The 16,306-nt window shown below is 40.0% G+C and overlaps 3 protein-coding genes across 3 annotated transcripts; all 3 read left to right on the top strand.

Annotated features, from left to right (window-relative positions):
* Positions 1–1,451: 1,451 nt before the first annotated feature.
* Positions 1,452–2,411, top strand: LOC308460812 (olfactory receptor 5V1-like; the record flags this gene model as incomplete). The annotated part of the gene is made up of 1 exon (XM_080977347.1): positions 1,452–2,411. One exon carries the CDS (start codon positions 1,452–1,454, stop codon positions 2,409–2,411), a length of 960 nt encoding a protein of 319 aa, XP_080833473.1.
* A 4,783-nt stretch (positions 2,412–7,194) lies between these two features.
* Positions 7,195–8,121, top strand: LOC308460811 (olfactory receptor 5V1-like; the record flags this gene model as incomplete). Its single annotated transcript, XM_080977346.1, has 1 exon — positions 7,195–8,121. One exon carries the CDS (start codon positions 7,195–7,197, stop codon positions 8,119–8,121), a length of 927 nt encoding a protein of 308 aa, XP_080833472.1.
* A 4,100-nt stretch (positions 8,122–12,221) lies between these two features.
* LOC308460810 (olfactory receptor 2T35-like) lies at positions 12,222–12,860 on the top strand (the record flags this gene model as incomplete). The annotated part of the gene is made up of 1 exon (XM_080977345.1): positions 12,222–12,860. One exon carries the CDS (start codon positions 12,222–12,224, stop codon positions 12,858–12,860), a length of 639 nt encoding a protein of 212 aa, XP_080833471.1.
* Between the last annotated feature and the right edge of the window lie 3,446 nt (positions 12,861–16,306).

The raw sequence follows: 16,306 nt of genomic DNA, 5'->3' as shown, positions 1-16,306 counted from the left end.
GGTAATCCATGGAATTTCACATTCTGAACTTTTGTCCACATCTGTTGTTGTTGTTATTGTTGTTTACGTTGCATGTGTGTATCATCTTCTTTGTGTTTGGATTTCCACATATGGGAAAGCAAATATTTGCACAATAGATTAGAATTAGTTTTTGTGTGCTGCAAATGAATTTGTCCATGTATTCTATATGTCCTTACATGATTGTTTAATTATAAGATAGCCAGAGGTTTGAAGCAGGTAACAGTAGATTGAATAGAAATATGAAAAATCAGATTAGAAATCCCCTAAGAAGAGTTAACATATACCGGTAATACTTGACAATCCAACTAACCGTGCACTTGTTGAATTTCATCCTTTAAAAGCTATTGTGTATAAGAGAGTGCTTCTAAATGACATAGTGAATTTAATTGATAGTGAATGTAATTTAATTGATAGTGAATTTAATTTAATTGATTAGTGAATTGGCTACCAGATTACGCCTATAGTTTTGTTTAGGGTTTTCAAAAGAGGACATGTTAAATGTAGGTGTATTTAAACATCAATATACATATGTCAGGGAGCCCAAGCCTAATTAGGATTTCCCATCTGTGAACACTCAAGTGTCTAAATATTTGGGTATGTTGTCAATGTTTGAACAATTGACACAGAAAGCAACTGGTTAGCTCAATTGGTTAGAGTCTGGTGCTGCATTGCAGAAGAGGGGGTTGGACTAGATCAGCCTCCCAGTTCCCAGATGTTGTTGAACTACAACTCCCATCACCCCTAGCTAGCAAGGCCAGAGTTCAGGGATGATGGGAGCTGTAGTCCAACAACATCTGGGGACCCACAGGTTGAGAACCGCTAAACTAGATGATCCTCAGTGGCTCCTTCCAATTCTGTAATGTGGCTTTCCACACCACACCCCATCAAAAGAAAATGTGAATAAAGAAATGTATATTAGGGGGAAATGTGTATAGAAATGCATATATTAATGAAAACAGCATATGCGAATGTATTATATTAGGGAATGTTGCTTGCAGAAATTAGGAGGAATATGCAGGTAAACAACTTTGAATTTTCATGTGTGTGTGGTTGTTTTTTTTTAATGCCAGCAGCTGCAAAATTGTGGTGAACTGAACTCAAGCCTGGGGGGGGGGGGCAGACAGAGAAAGTTAGAAAGTGGATAGGTTGACGTTTGTCTCTCTCTGTCACCTAATAGTAAAAATGTGTGGGGACATGCAATGAAGCTGCAAGCTACAAGGTGTAGAACAGACAAATGCTAGTACTCCTTCAAAGGCAAACCACGGAATCCATTGTCACAAGAGACAGTGATTGTCAGCTACTTAAATGCAGAATCATAGCATTATGTAGTTGTGAGGGACCCTTGAATGATTTTAAAAGCGTTTTAGACAAAGACTATCAGTTTCTCCTAGCCTCAACAGCTATGTTCTCCTTCCACTGTTTAAAGCAGTATGCCTCTGAATGCCAGTCTCTTGGAATCAGATATTCAGGCAAAAAACCAATCAGAGCTTTCAGAATTCATCATCCTTGGCTTTAAAAATCTGCAGGAGGTACACTTCTTGCTGTTCAGTGGATTCTTGATCATCTATTTATTCACTGTGCTGTGGAATACCTTCATCATCACCATGGCCATAGTGGACCAGAGGCTCAGAACTCCCATGTATTTCTTCCTTGGAAACCTCTCCTGTCTTGACATCTGCTACATCACTACCACCATCCCCCAAATGTTGCATCTCCTTCTGACAGAAAGTAGCACCATCTCCTACACAGGCTGTGTGCTCCAGCTGTTTTTCTTCTTTTCCTTTGTCGGCATTGAATGCCTTCTTTTAGCAGTAATGGCTTTTGACCGCTATGTAGCCATCTGCAACCCACTGCGCTATTCATTGATTATCAAAAGGAATGTTTGCCTGCAGCTGGCTACTGCCTCCTGGGTGGGTGGTTTTCTCAACTCTGCTGTACACACCTATTTTGCCTTTCAGTTACCCTTCTGTGGAGACAACCGCCTAGATGCTTTCTATTGTGACATTCCACCATTGCTGAAATTGTCATGTGGGGACATTTCCCTCAACCAAAAGCTCTTGTTAACCATTGGGTTGTTCATAGCTTGGACACCAATGTTCTGTATCCTTCTCTCATATGTGTACATAATTTCAAGTGTTTTGAAAATACGATCAACAGAAGGGAGGCAAAAGGCTTTCTCTACCTGCTCTTCTCATCTTACAGTGGTTCTTCTGTTCTATGGTAGTTGCATCTTCACCTATTTGAGGCCTGTACCCCCAGAGTCATCGATGAATACAAAGCTGATCCCACTGATGTATAGCATATTGACGCCCTTGTTGAATCCTATTATATATACATTACGCAACAAAGATGTGAAGAAAGCTTTGCTAAACATAATGGGGAAGATGTGAATATTGTACACAACATAATGTTACAAGCTGCACCTTAACAGAATCAGAAATGAGATTTAATTCATATGATACTTATATACTCATTTATATTATTTTTCAGCCACAAGCTTTTCAATGTACTTTACTTTTTTATCATAGCACATTTCTTAAGACAAATATCAAATCAATAGTTGTCAAGTTTACCTGTGTTCTTGTCCATTCCAATGATTTTGTTGTTTCTCTGCATGTATGTATGTATGTATGTATATGTATATTAGACAGACACTTGTGTGGGCCCATTCTCCTGAAACGGTGTGGAAGACAATGATATTATTGTGATGTCTTCATTATATGTTTATTTATACTATGTTTACATTTCCCCATCCTTCAGTATTTATGCATTCCTCTCGAGCATATTGAAATAATCTGGTTCCACTATGAGTCAATTGTAACCCACTTCAGTCTGTCCCTGACACAAAACGGGATTTGCCCCACCTCTGCTATTTCTCCCCTGACTCTTCCAGTCAGCCTTCTTTCCTCCAAGACAAAAGACCCTATTTTGGTGCAGAGAAAAATGCATGAGGCCCTGGTGGGCTCAGTTATTTCTCTAAGTGAAGTTCAAAGGGAACTCAAACGTTAAAGGAGAACAAGTTAGAGACAAGCATGCCCTCTGAAATAGAATGTAAACATGGAACATGTGCAGAGGAGTGCAACCAAGATGACCAAGGGTCTGGAAACCAAGACTTATGAGGAACCAGGGGTGTTGTGGGGGGTGCCAGTGGGGCCATGGCCCTGGGTTAAGATTTTTGAGGGGACATAAAGCAGTTGCCCCTGGCAGGTGCCCCTAGCACGGCCCAGCCCAGCACTCCTCTCCCGGCATCAGATGAACCAATGCTCATGGAGAGGAGCACCGGGCAGGGCTGTTCTCCCGTCTTTCAGTAACAGGAAGGATTTGAAGAGGCAAGCATGGTGACAACTTCTGTGTAGGAGAAGTCACAGGGTGCTTGAATTTGCGCTGTTAGATACGTTTACTTAGGTTTGCTTTGGGGCATGGCCAGCTCAGAGCGCAAGTCTGGAGGGGGTGCCAGCTGCCTACCCACCAGAAATGTGTGTGTGTGTGTGTGTGTGTGTGTGTTTAGTGCACCTCAGGAGCTACTATGTTTTGTCAATAAAGAAATAAACTATTAGCTGTTGGTCATTCTTAGGCTGTGTGTGCCTGAGGCACCAGACATGAAATTACCTATCCTGCTGTTTTAAGGATGAAGATGATGTTATGTAAAAATTTTTTAAAAAATATCCAGTAGCACCTTAGAGACCAACTAAGTTTGTTCTTGTTATAAGCTTTCATGTGCATGCACACATCTTCAGACACACTGATTCAGAAGTCACCAGACCCTTATATATAGTCAATCACCCATCTCCTTCTACCCTCCTGAGAAAAGCCCCACCCCACCCTCCCACTATATATAAGGGTCTGGTGACTTTTGTTTCAGTGTATCTGAAGAAGTGTTGGTTGGTTGATTTAAATTAAGAGTGCTATATAAATGTACTAAATACATAAATAAATACAATCCTGGCTATCAAGTATTTTGCATTCATTAGTCATTTCAATGTACTCAAATGATAAACATACTACTACCTATAGCAATTCTTTCAGCTAGAACACTACAAAAAAAGAAAAGAAAACCTTAGCCAATACTAAGCAAGTGGTACACTCCTTCTGAAGGAGCAGGTACATAGCTTGGGCGTGGAGTGTCTTCTATGAGCTTGGGCTGGTGGCCCAGCTATGTCCCTATCTGAACAGGGATAGCCTGACTTCTGTTGTCTATGCTCTGGTATCCTCTAGGTTGGATCACTCCACCACGTTATACGTATGGCCATCTTTGAAGACAATTCGGAAGTTTCAGCTGGTGCAGAATTCGGAGGCCAGGGTGCTCACCAGGGCAAGACAGTTGGGGCATATTTCACCAATCCTAGCTCCACTGCACTGGCTGCCTGCCAAGGCTCTATCAAAGCTTCAGGGAATTATGATACCTCCCCCGATGGCAGTCAAAAGGCAAATAACCAAAAGAGTATTTAGCATATAATTTATTCATTATTCATAGAGAGAGACAAACAATGCTGTCTTTACAACAATGGTGTTGCTCCAACTGAGCTGCTCCTCCCTCTCTTCCTAGCAACAGCATTTCCCCTTAAGGTGGCCGTCAGGGGCTAATTGTCTCTGAGCCCTTCATTCTTCTACTTTCAATGCACATTGAGTTCTGGGAGAAGGGGGGTCAGAATTGCTCTCCAGTGATAATGTGTCAGCTGGCTGCTCTGGTTGTGTCACCCCCTTCTCTTCTCCCAACACCCCCCAACTCTTCTGTTCACCTGTCTCTGAGCTGTGACCTTCCTCAAATCACTGCTGTAATTCAATACTGCCTTCCTCTTCTCTGGAAGGTTCAGGGGAGAGCACGTCTCCATCATTCCTCCTCAGTCGAGTCCCTGACACTGCCAATTAGCTTCCGGGTCCAATTTAATGTGCTGCTTTTGACTTACAAAATCTTTAATGGCTCAGGACCGCAATACTTCGAGGACCGCCTCTCCCCATATAAACCATCCCAGACTCTGTGTTTATCATCTGAGGCCCTTCTTCACGTGTCTCCTCCACGTGAAGCCTGGAGGGCGGCAACACAAGAACAGGCTTTTTCTGTAGTGACTCCCTGTTTGTGAAATGCTCGCCCCAGGGATGTTCACCTAGCACCTTCATAATACATTATACATTTTTAGGTGCCAGCCAAAACTGTTCCTCTTCAACCAGGTCTTTGGCTGATAAATATTCTCCAGGGATAATGTTGATGAATAAAGGATGACTGTCACAAAACCCTGAGAGAAAGGTGAGACGATCATAAATAGCCAGGTGTCCACCACCACCAAAGGCCTCTCTTCTCTCTGTTTTGGTCACTGTGGCAGCAGGAATGTCACAAAAACGTTGTCAGTTCGATAAGACTGCAAACCTAGTCCCACTTACCTGGGAATAAACCCTGTTGATTCCAACCAAATATTCTTCTGACTAGACAAAATTAGGATTGTGTTTTTATTCTAATATGAGGCTGTTTCTGGATAATTTGATAAAAACCCAGTTTTACTTCTGATTATTGATTTTATATGGTTGTTTTATTTTACTTTTTCTCATCTATCCCCAGTCACAGCCAAAGCTGGATGAGATCATGCATGTTAATCATCACGTATGTTTATTAAAAGATTATTCTGTGCTATTTCAAGGCATGCCAATTAATTTTCACAATTGATCAGAATAGTTGCTGCTTTTTCTTTGGAAATAGGGTAGATTTCTCTTGGGTAGGAAATCCTCAAAAGCCTCCTTCATATTTGTGCCTATATAAGCAACAGTTGCTTCACTCAAATTAATAAAACCTTCTAGGTTGAAATCCTTCTAGGTTGAAAAACCACACAGGCAACAAAAGCAGACTTTTCTGTACAACCCGATGAAATGGTTTCATTGGACCATATGTAGCTTATTCATAGTGATAATATATCAGTCATTTTATTTTTATTTTTATAGAACATTAGATAGAAAATGGCACCATCAAGAATGGCAGAATCTTCAAGTAGGTGATACTGAGGGAGAAGAGATGAATCAGCAGCCACAGTGATGTTATTATTTTGGATTTAGTCTTCAGGAAGTTACTTGGGAACTGGAAGAGAACTTCAGCTGTGAAGAGCTTCAACCACCCTCACTACTGTGATATTTCCCTTCATCAAATTCTATTTCGTTCCTTGAAATTCCTCAGATGTTTCTTCAGATTTGCTTCAAAACATTGTGTTGTATGAACTATGGTGACAACACAATTCAAGATCTTATCAAGGGTCCTATCAGTGAAGGTGAAGGGTTCTTCAGCTTGACTTCTAACTGGATGCCCAAGAAAGTTGAAAGGCAGGTGACATCTGCCGCAAATCTGTACTAACAACCTCCTGTATTGTTTCTTGTGGTTCTTGCACTGAGATATGAGGAACAATCCAGACAACGTTCTGCTATTTTGCTGGAACATAATTTGCTTCCTTTCACTGTCTCGCAGAGCAGAAACTTCACAACCCATTTCAAAAATTAGTGTCAGCGCAAGAGATTTGGAACCAGAGAGCATAGATGTGCTAACAATGGTCTGTGTATGCAGTTTTCTAAGATGAATGATCTAATGGAGAATGTTTCATGGCTATTACAACTGGAGATCATACTGAAAATTATATTGGATCAGGGTTCCCAAGGTAAGATAGATTTCTATACTTAAAGTTATGCTTTAAGAAAAAGTCCTTTCAAACTTCTGCTCATTATGTTCAAAGGATAAAGCGTAGGGATTGCACGAGTTCCATATTTGCAACAGCCAGTTATTTCTCAATAGTCTGTCTTACTCCTCTAACCATAAAAATGTTCACCACACACGTCATATTGATAGCCTTCTTGCTAGTATTTGGTGATAAGGACCCATATGGATTTGAAAATATCTGTTGGATTCACGGCACTCTACATAGATCACCTTCCATATTAGTACTTTAGGGATAAGAGCTGATTATGGTATGCTAGGATTTCTTCTGGCAGAGATAAATCCACAGTGCTTTTGCAGGAAATGTCACAGTTATCCTCAGACAGAAGGATTATCTTTTCTCAAAGAAAGGTCCATCAGAATCATACCTCTGTCATCTTCTGCACTTTATATTGAATATAATGCCAGTGTCACACTATTTATTAACATGATCACAATTCATTTCCCTCTTCTCTACAGAAAATCAATTGTTTATTTGCCAAGGTATGGAGGCACAAAATGAAACTGGCCTGTCTGAGTTCATCATCCTAGGTTTTAAACTTTTGCAGGAGGAACGTATTTTTCCCTTCAGTGCATTATTAATCATCTATCTTTTCACTGTGCTGTGGAATACCTTCATTGTAGTAATGACACTGGTGGATCAGAGGCTCAGAACTCCCATGTATTTCTTCCTTGGGAATCTCTCCTTTCTTGACATTTGCTACACTACCACCACGATACCCCAGATGTTGGCTCACCTTCTCTCTGAGAGAAGCAACATTTCCTACATGGGTTGTGTGCTCCAGGTGTATTTTTTCTTCTCCTTTGTTGGCACTGAGTGCCTCCTTCTAGCAGTGATGGCATTTGACCGCTATGTTGCCATATGCAACCCTTTGCGCTACACACTGATTATAGGCAAAACAATTTGTCTCCAACTAGCCATGGCCTGCTGGACTGGGGGTTTCCTCAACTCAGCTGTGCATACAACCTTTGCTTTCCAACTACCGTTTTGTGGGAAGAACTGCCTTGATGCTTTCTACTGTGATATTCCCCCACTACTGAAGCTATCATGTGGTGATACTTCCCTTAACCAAATCCTCTTGCTATCTATTGGCCTTTTCATAGCTTGGACTCCATTACTTTGTATCCTTTTGTCATATACCTACATCATTTCAACTGTCTTAAAAATAAGGTCTTCTGAAGGGAGACAAAAGGCTTTCTCCACCTGTTCCTCTCACCTCACTGTAGTCCTTTTGTACTATGGCAGCTCCATCTTCACTTACCTGTCTTCAAACAGCAGCCACTCCTCAAATTATGCCAGGCTTATTCCAGTGATATACAGTGTCTTGACACCACTCTTAAATCCTATCATATACACTTTACGCAACAAGGATGTAAAGAGTGCCTGGAGAAGCATGATTAGACATACATAAATATGAGGAGAATAGATAGATAGATAGATAGATAGATGATAGATAGATAGATAGATAGATGATAGATAGATGATAGATAGATAGATGATAGATATATGATAGTTGATAGATGGATAGATATAGATAGGTGATAGATAGATCTAACACACATTCCCAGATTATAGACCTACACTCCTTTTTTAAATGTATGCTTGCTTTTAGAATATCATAGTCACACATTGAGTCTGTTGTGGATTAAAGTAATCACAACTTCTGAAAAGTACCAGCTGGTTTCTGACTTGTTTCTTATGTCTTATGCACCATTCCTTGTTGACAAAATTGACTGAAATGTTTTGAAATGACAGTTACATTCAATTGTGTATTCTATGTTACTGTGCAAAAACCTGACATGAAATGTTTGCTATGAATATAAACTCCACATATTTCTTGTACAGTCCTCCTATTCAGTGTGTGTGTGTGTGTGTGTGTGTGTGCGCGCGCGCGCATGTATTTGTGTGTTGTATGTATTCAAAACAGATTATGCACCATTATGGATGAGGCTCTATATGTCTAAAGACACATAAGATTGAATTGCTAAAATAAATCTGTTGTGTGGCAGAACAGAGTTTACTCAAAACAAATTGTGGAAGGTGTTGGCAATGTGGCAGCTTTCAAACATTGTGGAAGATAATTCCCATTATCTCAGACAAGTGAAATTGTTGTTTGGGGCAAATGGCACCAAAAATGCAAAATAACTGAAGAGAAATATGTTGGCTACCTCTTCGGTAATAAAAAAGAGATATACCACTTTTTTTTTAATCCTACCAGTGCCTGCTTGAAGACTCTTAACCACAGGCCAGCACTGCTTCAGTGCAATCCTATAGATGTCTACTGATCACTGCTAGATCAGACTAAGAAATCAAGCATCCTGTTTCCCTCATTGGGCCACAAGATGAGTGGAAAGCTCAAACACAGCCAATAGCTGTGTTTTACACAGTCTCTGAAACTGGAGGATCCACAGAGTCAACATGACTAGGCACCACTGATGATTGGTAGCTGCTGCTGGACTTACTTTCAATGAATGTGCCTTGTTAGGAGCCATCTAAGGACAAACTAGACATGGGATTAAATGTATGTTTGCATTTAGCATGCAAGGTTTTTAGATGTGCAAATACCGTCAGCTATGGGAAGGAACTGGAAATTATCAGGACTGAAATAGATGGTGAGGTGGAATTGAACCCTTTTCTCCCTGCTGCACTCCTTTTCTAAAGCTGGCATTTAGTTTAGAGGGAAATCTCTGACTGATGAACACCCTGTATACAAGGTTATCATGGTGTATTTCACTATATTTAAAACAAAATAAAACATAAATATTACATCCCCTCAGTGGATTAGATTTCCTATGTAAACTGTCAGTGCTGTCTGCTACAGTTCCTGAGTCACAGCAACAGAATCAATAGTTACACTAAGTATTTGGAAAGCAAAGGAGTCTAGACTTCCCTCCTCGATCTATGAACCACTCTCCTGTTGAATCTATAGGCCATAGCATGTCTTATAGGATTTTGGTGGTTGTTCTTAAGGAAAGGATAAGGAAAGGAAAGGAAAATGCCCTGGGGAGTGTAGGAGATGTGATTTGTGCAAACAAATCAGAATGGATGTTCAACAGATAGCAGAAGTCACCTCCAATAGATAGCATCTCCAAAAAGCTTTGCAAAAATCACAATACTATTTAATAAACTGGTTGCATGGAAGAACTAACACTTGACCTAGAAATCATTGTCAAGATAGCCAGATCACAAAATCCTGCACAGCATGGGGCTTCTTCACCCAGCCTAGTGCTGCTCTCTTTCCCACTTTCTGGCTCTTGAGGGCAGATTCTACTTTGCATACCCTGAAAACAAACCCTTGAAATAAACTCAACTTAATTGAATCTCTGTGCTCATTGTCCTTAGGGAGTGGAAAAGTTAACAGGGTTGGAACTGAAGGGAGTTGTGTTGTTTCAAATGCTTCAGGGAAATGAGGAGTTTGTGCTAAGTCAGATATGGATTTATATTTCAATCAAATGTACCCTTGTGAATAGTATTTTGATGCCTGTGAAGATGCTAGATGGTCCAGTCATCCACCAACTTCCTATTTTCTGCTCCAGTTTTCACACACACACTCACCAAACTTTTTAAAAGCCAGAGATTCCTGGGGAATATACAGTTGTTTCTTCCAATTCTGCTCTACATTTTAAACAATCTATCTCATCTGAAACAGATTGCAGCTGGAATGTGTTTCATGTAAAAAGCAGGTAAATTATTACTAATAGGTTTATGATGTTAGAACTATTGTTGGCAAGGAAAAAGATAGGCATAAAAGAGCATTCCTGGGGCAAGTACTCTTTGGTGACAGAATCCCAGCTAGATGAAAAATCACAAAACATGCAGCAAAGGAAAGCACAGATATATAGGCTATAAAATCTGTAAAATATATCATTCTAAATTCCTTCCAAGGTTCCCCTCTTCCCCGCAATAAAAAGACTGCACCTTTCGTAAGTTAAAAATGATTTACTCATAAACTCTCCAAAGGAGATATTCATGTGCTTTTCCATACAGCATTCAGAAAGAATTGCACAGACAGTAAAACTTGACTTAGTTACAGTGGTGAAAGTTCCTATATTATTGGTTTTGGAACTTAATAGTGGTCTGTAAGAGCTATGAGGTTTGTGTTGCAGCAACCAGCTGAGATAGCGTCTTGATTAACTTGTCTGACCCAAGGTGAGCTAAGCTCAATATGACAGCTTACTCCATGATTTTAGCCTCTTTATGCATGAATTGGACTTTTCAAAAAACATAATTTTATTAATCTAGATTTTCAAGATAGCCTACAATAGAGAACCATAAAACAAATTAAAAACAAATGAAAGCAGATTAAAACTAGACTTAAGAATTTCAGTTATATGAGGCTCATTATAATGCATAAACATCAGTTTCCCTACTATACCTATGTAATGTGTGAAGGAGTAGGTTGGTTATCACTTTGTGAGTAATAAACATCAGTTTCCCTACTATACCTATGTAATGTGTGAAGGAGTAGGTTGGTTATCACTTTGTGAGTAATGGAAAGGGGTTAGCAAGAACCACATTTTCAGTGCCTATCTTATGCAGGACAGAATATAAGATACTTAGAAAAGGATGCTGTGATTACTAAGGTCTAGGATAGATTTCTTAAAAGCAAGTTATGCCAATTTTCCTTTAAACATCTGGACATTAAGAAAGTAATATTGCCAACAGAAATGAAGAAATTATCCACAACATGGGGAGGGGGGAGAGAGAGATGTGAAAACTCATGAATCAATGTCAGTAAAAAGAATACTTACTCATTTTAAAGCTATGACTCTTACTGTTAAGATGAATAGAATTTTAAAGGCAAATCTGTTGATTATGTAGTTAGAAAAGGTTAAGTTCAGTTGTTTGATATTAAGCACATATGGGTGTTTGCATATTAATAAACTGTATGTTCTAAATTACTACATTAAACAATATATGTTAAAGACAATAGATATTACCAGAAGTGTAATACAATGTGTGAAATACAGAATACAAAATGTGTGTTATGTTTTTAAAAAGCAGTTTTGACAAGGAGAAATAACAGAGATGGGTAGAACACACAAGCTGACTCCAAACAGAGCAGAAAAAGGGCAAACTTGTATGGGCAGTGAACAATACCATGTCATATTGAAGCTAGGTGGCATCAACATGTTCAAGTGATTGTTTGTGATATGGCATTTCAAGCAGTACACCAGTTATACATACACTTATCATTACAGGTGGAGTCTTTTGGGTGATATGTGGATTCAGAATGCAACTTCTGTGAAGGAATTCATTCTTCTTGGCTTCACCAGTCATCCAACATTGCAACGTATCCTATTGACACTGTGCCTAGTCATATATCTCATCACTTTATGTGGCAACAGTCTCATCATCTTCTTGATCTGGGTTGACTCCCGCCTCCATACAGGAATGTACTTTTTCATTGCTAACCTTTCTTTCTTAGATATATTCGGCACACAGGTCACTTTCCCCCAGATGCTATTCCATATGGCTTCCAGAACCAATAATATCTCTTTCAACAGATGTATGGCTCAGCTCATCCTGATGCTGTTCTGTGGGATGACTGAGTGCTTCATCCTGGCTCTCATGGCATATGATCGCTACGTGGCCATATGTCAACCACTGCGGTACCCAACCATCATGAGGATGCAAGTATGCATCCAGATGGCAGGAGCCTGTTGGTTAGGTGGCTTATTCAATGCTGCAGCACTGACAGTTATCACCCTAAGTTTCCCCTTCTGTGGGCCCAACCAAATCAACCATTTCTTTTGTGAGGAGCCTGCTGTGTTGCAGCTGGTTTGCATGGACACCTATACAGTAAGAGTCCTCATCTTTGCCCTGAGTGTCATTGTGCTCATGTTGCCTTTCACTTTTATAGTAATCTCTTACATCCACATTGCCAGGGTGGTGTTCAGCATAAACTCAGCAGAGGGACGGCAACGAGCTTTTTCCACTTGTGCTACCCATCTCACTGTTGTCACGTTGTTCTACACCACCATCAGCTTCACTTACTTGCAGCCCCGGTCTGAACGAGCTGCAGACCAGGAGAAGAAAGTTTCTGTTTTCTATGCTTTTTTCTCCCCAATGCTGAACCCTGTCATTTACAGCCTGAGGAACAAGGATGTTAAAGGAGCCTTATTCAAAGTGATGGGGAAAGTAAGCTGAGTCTCACCTTTAGAAAGGGGTTCCCATCTTTAAAAATCAGTAAAGAAATGGTTGTATGGAAGAGGTGGATGAATTTGGATATATTAACGTTAGACCAGCTGATAAACAAAGAGGATAAATTTTATATATCTTCCATCTTATGAGACAAATATAGATTACCTATAAATTAGCAATGGCAGTATCTCCAGATAAAACACTTGCTAACCACCATCTATGGACCAGGAACTTTTACAGCCTCAGAGACCCCAGAGATGTTGAAGCAGTTGATTCATTCTTAAACAACAACAACAACAAAACAGCAAGTAACATATATAAATCTTTGTTATTAGCAAACTATTTGATATATAGGTATTGCTGGAGGAATGGAATAAAGAATTAGAGATATGGAAAGCACAGTTTGGCAGTATCTACCTCTTACATATCCAAGGAAGTTAGTCTATTCCACATACTTTATACGCACAGCAGAAGACACCAGTATAGCCAAGGCAAAAACAGCTGCAATGGGCTTCTCACAGTGTTGATTTAAGCCCAAACATCACTGTCAGAAAACCTCTTTGTTCAGCATTCATCCTGATTTGTTTGTGGGGAGATTGGATTATGTCTGTCATCTACTGATAGTTCATTCTGATTACTTTACAAGACGGATACATGATGTTGCATCGGGCAAATGTTATCTTACACTTTCCAGGGCATTTTCCCATCACTTTTCTTATTTGAAAAAGCCCAACTCTGGGGGACAAATGGAACCTTTCACTCTCTCACTTTTGTCTTTGCACCTGACCTTGAACCCAAACCATGAAATGATCCACAAGCAATTTTGTTGTGAAGAGAGTAACATCACAAAAGACAAAGAGCATCATTTGCTTAATGGGGTTGCTACAGATATATCACTTATATAATTTATTTATATATTTTATATGACGCAAATGTTTACTTACTTACTTACTTACTTACTTACAATGAATGTAGCCCATGCCCATCTTTGCTTCTCACACTTTCCTCTGATTCACACGTAGAGAGAGATGTTTAGAGATGCTACCCTGCTGTCCTAAGGGGATACATCTTGTATCAGCTCTTTCAATGATATCCAGAATGATATATTTTTTAAAAAATCATTTGATCAGCACAGAACTAACCCTAACCTTCATGGCAAAGGACCTCCAGAGATGCATAGATATCAACCCAATGCCACTCGAAGGTTTATGAAATTAATTCAGGTGAAAAGAATGATTTGTGGGGTGACAGCAGTTTGAGTCAGAGCATCTTGGAGCTTTCGCGTCTGAAGACTACCAAGACCTCAGGGTGCTTGCTGTCTCCCTGGAGATCTCATGTAGGAGTCGTGAGCTAGGCTGTCAGAATCTTGAAGTCATATTGCTACCTATGCTTAGCCTGTGTGCTCATGGGATCAAGTGTTGAAAAGCACCGTAGAGGCCATGTAGTACAACTCCCTTCGCCCCAAAGCTTACTTTATTATATATTTACAGATAAATGAAATAGTAAGTGGAAACTGTTTAGTAATACAGTCATACCTCATGTTACGTTTGCTTAATGTTACGTTCTTTCAGGTTATGTCCTATGGCAACCCGGAAGTACTGGAAAGGGTTACTTCTGGGTTTTGCCGCTCGCGCATGCGCAGAAGTGCAAAATGACGTCACGCGCATGCGCAAAATCGGCAAATCGCAACCCGCACGTGCGCAGATGCGCCACTGAGGGTTGCACTCTTTTCATGTTGCAAACGGGTCTCTGGAACGGATCCCGTTCCCAATGAAATGTACCACTGTACTAATAATTTGTAATCCAGAATTAGGAAGGACCCTGTAGGCCATCCACCCAGACTCCTGACAGGTTGCAACATTAATATATAGTTTTGTGTGTGTGTGTGTTTTAAAGAAACAGGTCAAAACTACAATGCAAGAGTAAAATTAAAATACTTCTTCCTTTCTCATGTAAGTTTCTCCAACAGACGAATACATCAGCCAATACATTTCCTCCCTCTGTCCGTAGATTAAAAAAAACACATTTTGTGAAGCTAATAAAATGAAAGCAGTAATGAAACTGCTCTATCCAAATTCATCCTTCTGGCACCCTATTGCAGTGACCTCTACCTGCAGGGGGGAAAGGCCTAGTGTAAGATGGGTATAAAAACTGCACAGGACAACATTATGGGATTTAAAAATTGGCCACAACTTTGTTCATTCCAGATGTAGGTAGGCTTTGGCTGAAGCATTGGGCGTATATCCATTCTCAGCCCCATGTTTGGGGCAAGGGGCTGACACTTGAGCAGGGTCAAACTTGGAGTGGAAGGACCACCTCAAGGAATCCCTGCCTCCCTAGACATGAGTGTTACATTTGTGGAGCCTCCCAATCCTTTGTCAATTGCCCCAGAGGCTTCTCCTTCAAGGTATTCTCATATTTTTATTAAGGTCAGCATTATTCTTGATTTATGAAAAGACAGCTACTCTTGCTAACACAGAGAAGAAGAAGAAGAGTTTGGATTTGATATCCCGCCTTTCACTCCCTTTAAGGAGTCTCAAAGCGGCTAACAATCTCCTTTCCCTTCCTCCCCCACAACAAACACTCTGTGAGGTGAGTGGGGCTGAGAGACTTCAAAAAGTTTGACTGGCCAAGGTCGCCCAGCAGCTGCATGTGGAGGAGCGGAGACGCGAACCCGGTTCCCCAGATTACGAGACTACCGCTCTTAACCACTACACCACACTGGCTCTCAAGGAGGTTCTCTCAAGGAAATGTACTGTTTCTTTTCCCTTTGTGAATGCATTTTTGTGTGCGTGTGTGTTTATAATCTTATAGAGGAACATACAATGAACATAAACATCAAGTATTCCTTACAAAGTAATGCAACATTAGGTACAATTGTGGCTATACAATTCAAGATTTATTTATTTTTTGAAACATACATGTTCTTTCTGTATGATTTAGTTAAGATGCAATTAACTAGCTAAAGCTCTTTGAAAAACCTCTGGCAGTCTTGCCTTGGTGGAAAAGCACTTGGGGTAGAAATCCCCAAAGGCATTATTGCATATATATGAAAGGAAACCGTGAAATCCACAAGCAACCCACACTGAATGCTCCCAACAGGGAGAAGGCTCATTTCACAGGTAAGGAAATGAATGTGTTATGGATGGGAGAACAAAATTTAGTGGGATACATCATTAGTTTGTATTGAAGAAATGCAATCAAAATGAATAAAGGTATGGCACCAGTTGTGATATAGTCAAATATAGAATGACTCTCTACTGACCTCTAACATACTATGAATTTTCATTTGCATGTAAGTGAATGAGAACTCATTCGGAGCCAACAGCTCAACTGAAGTTAGTTGCACTTAATACCTATTGATATTTATATTAAGTCATGAATAACTTGACCCAGTGGTTTCAATTGACATAGAAAGTGCAACCTTACAGATAACTACTTAGAAGTCTATC

This window comes from Podarcis pityusensis (genome assembly GCF_964106645.2).
Source record: "Podarcis pityusensis genome assembly, chromosome: 13".
NCBI lineage: Eukaryota > Metazoa > Chordata > Lepidosauria > Squamata > Lacertidae > Podarcis > Podarcis pityusensis.
This window is presented reverse-complemented; position numbering and strand designations above follow the sequence as displayed.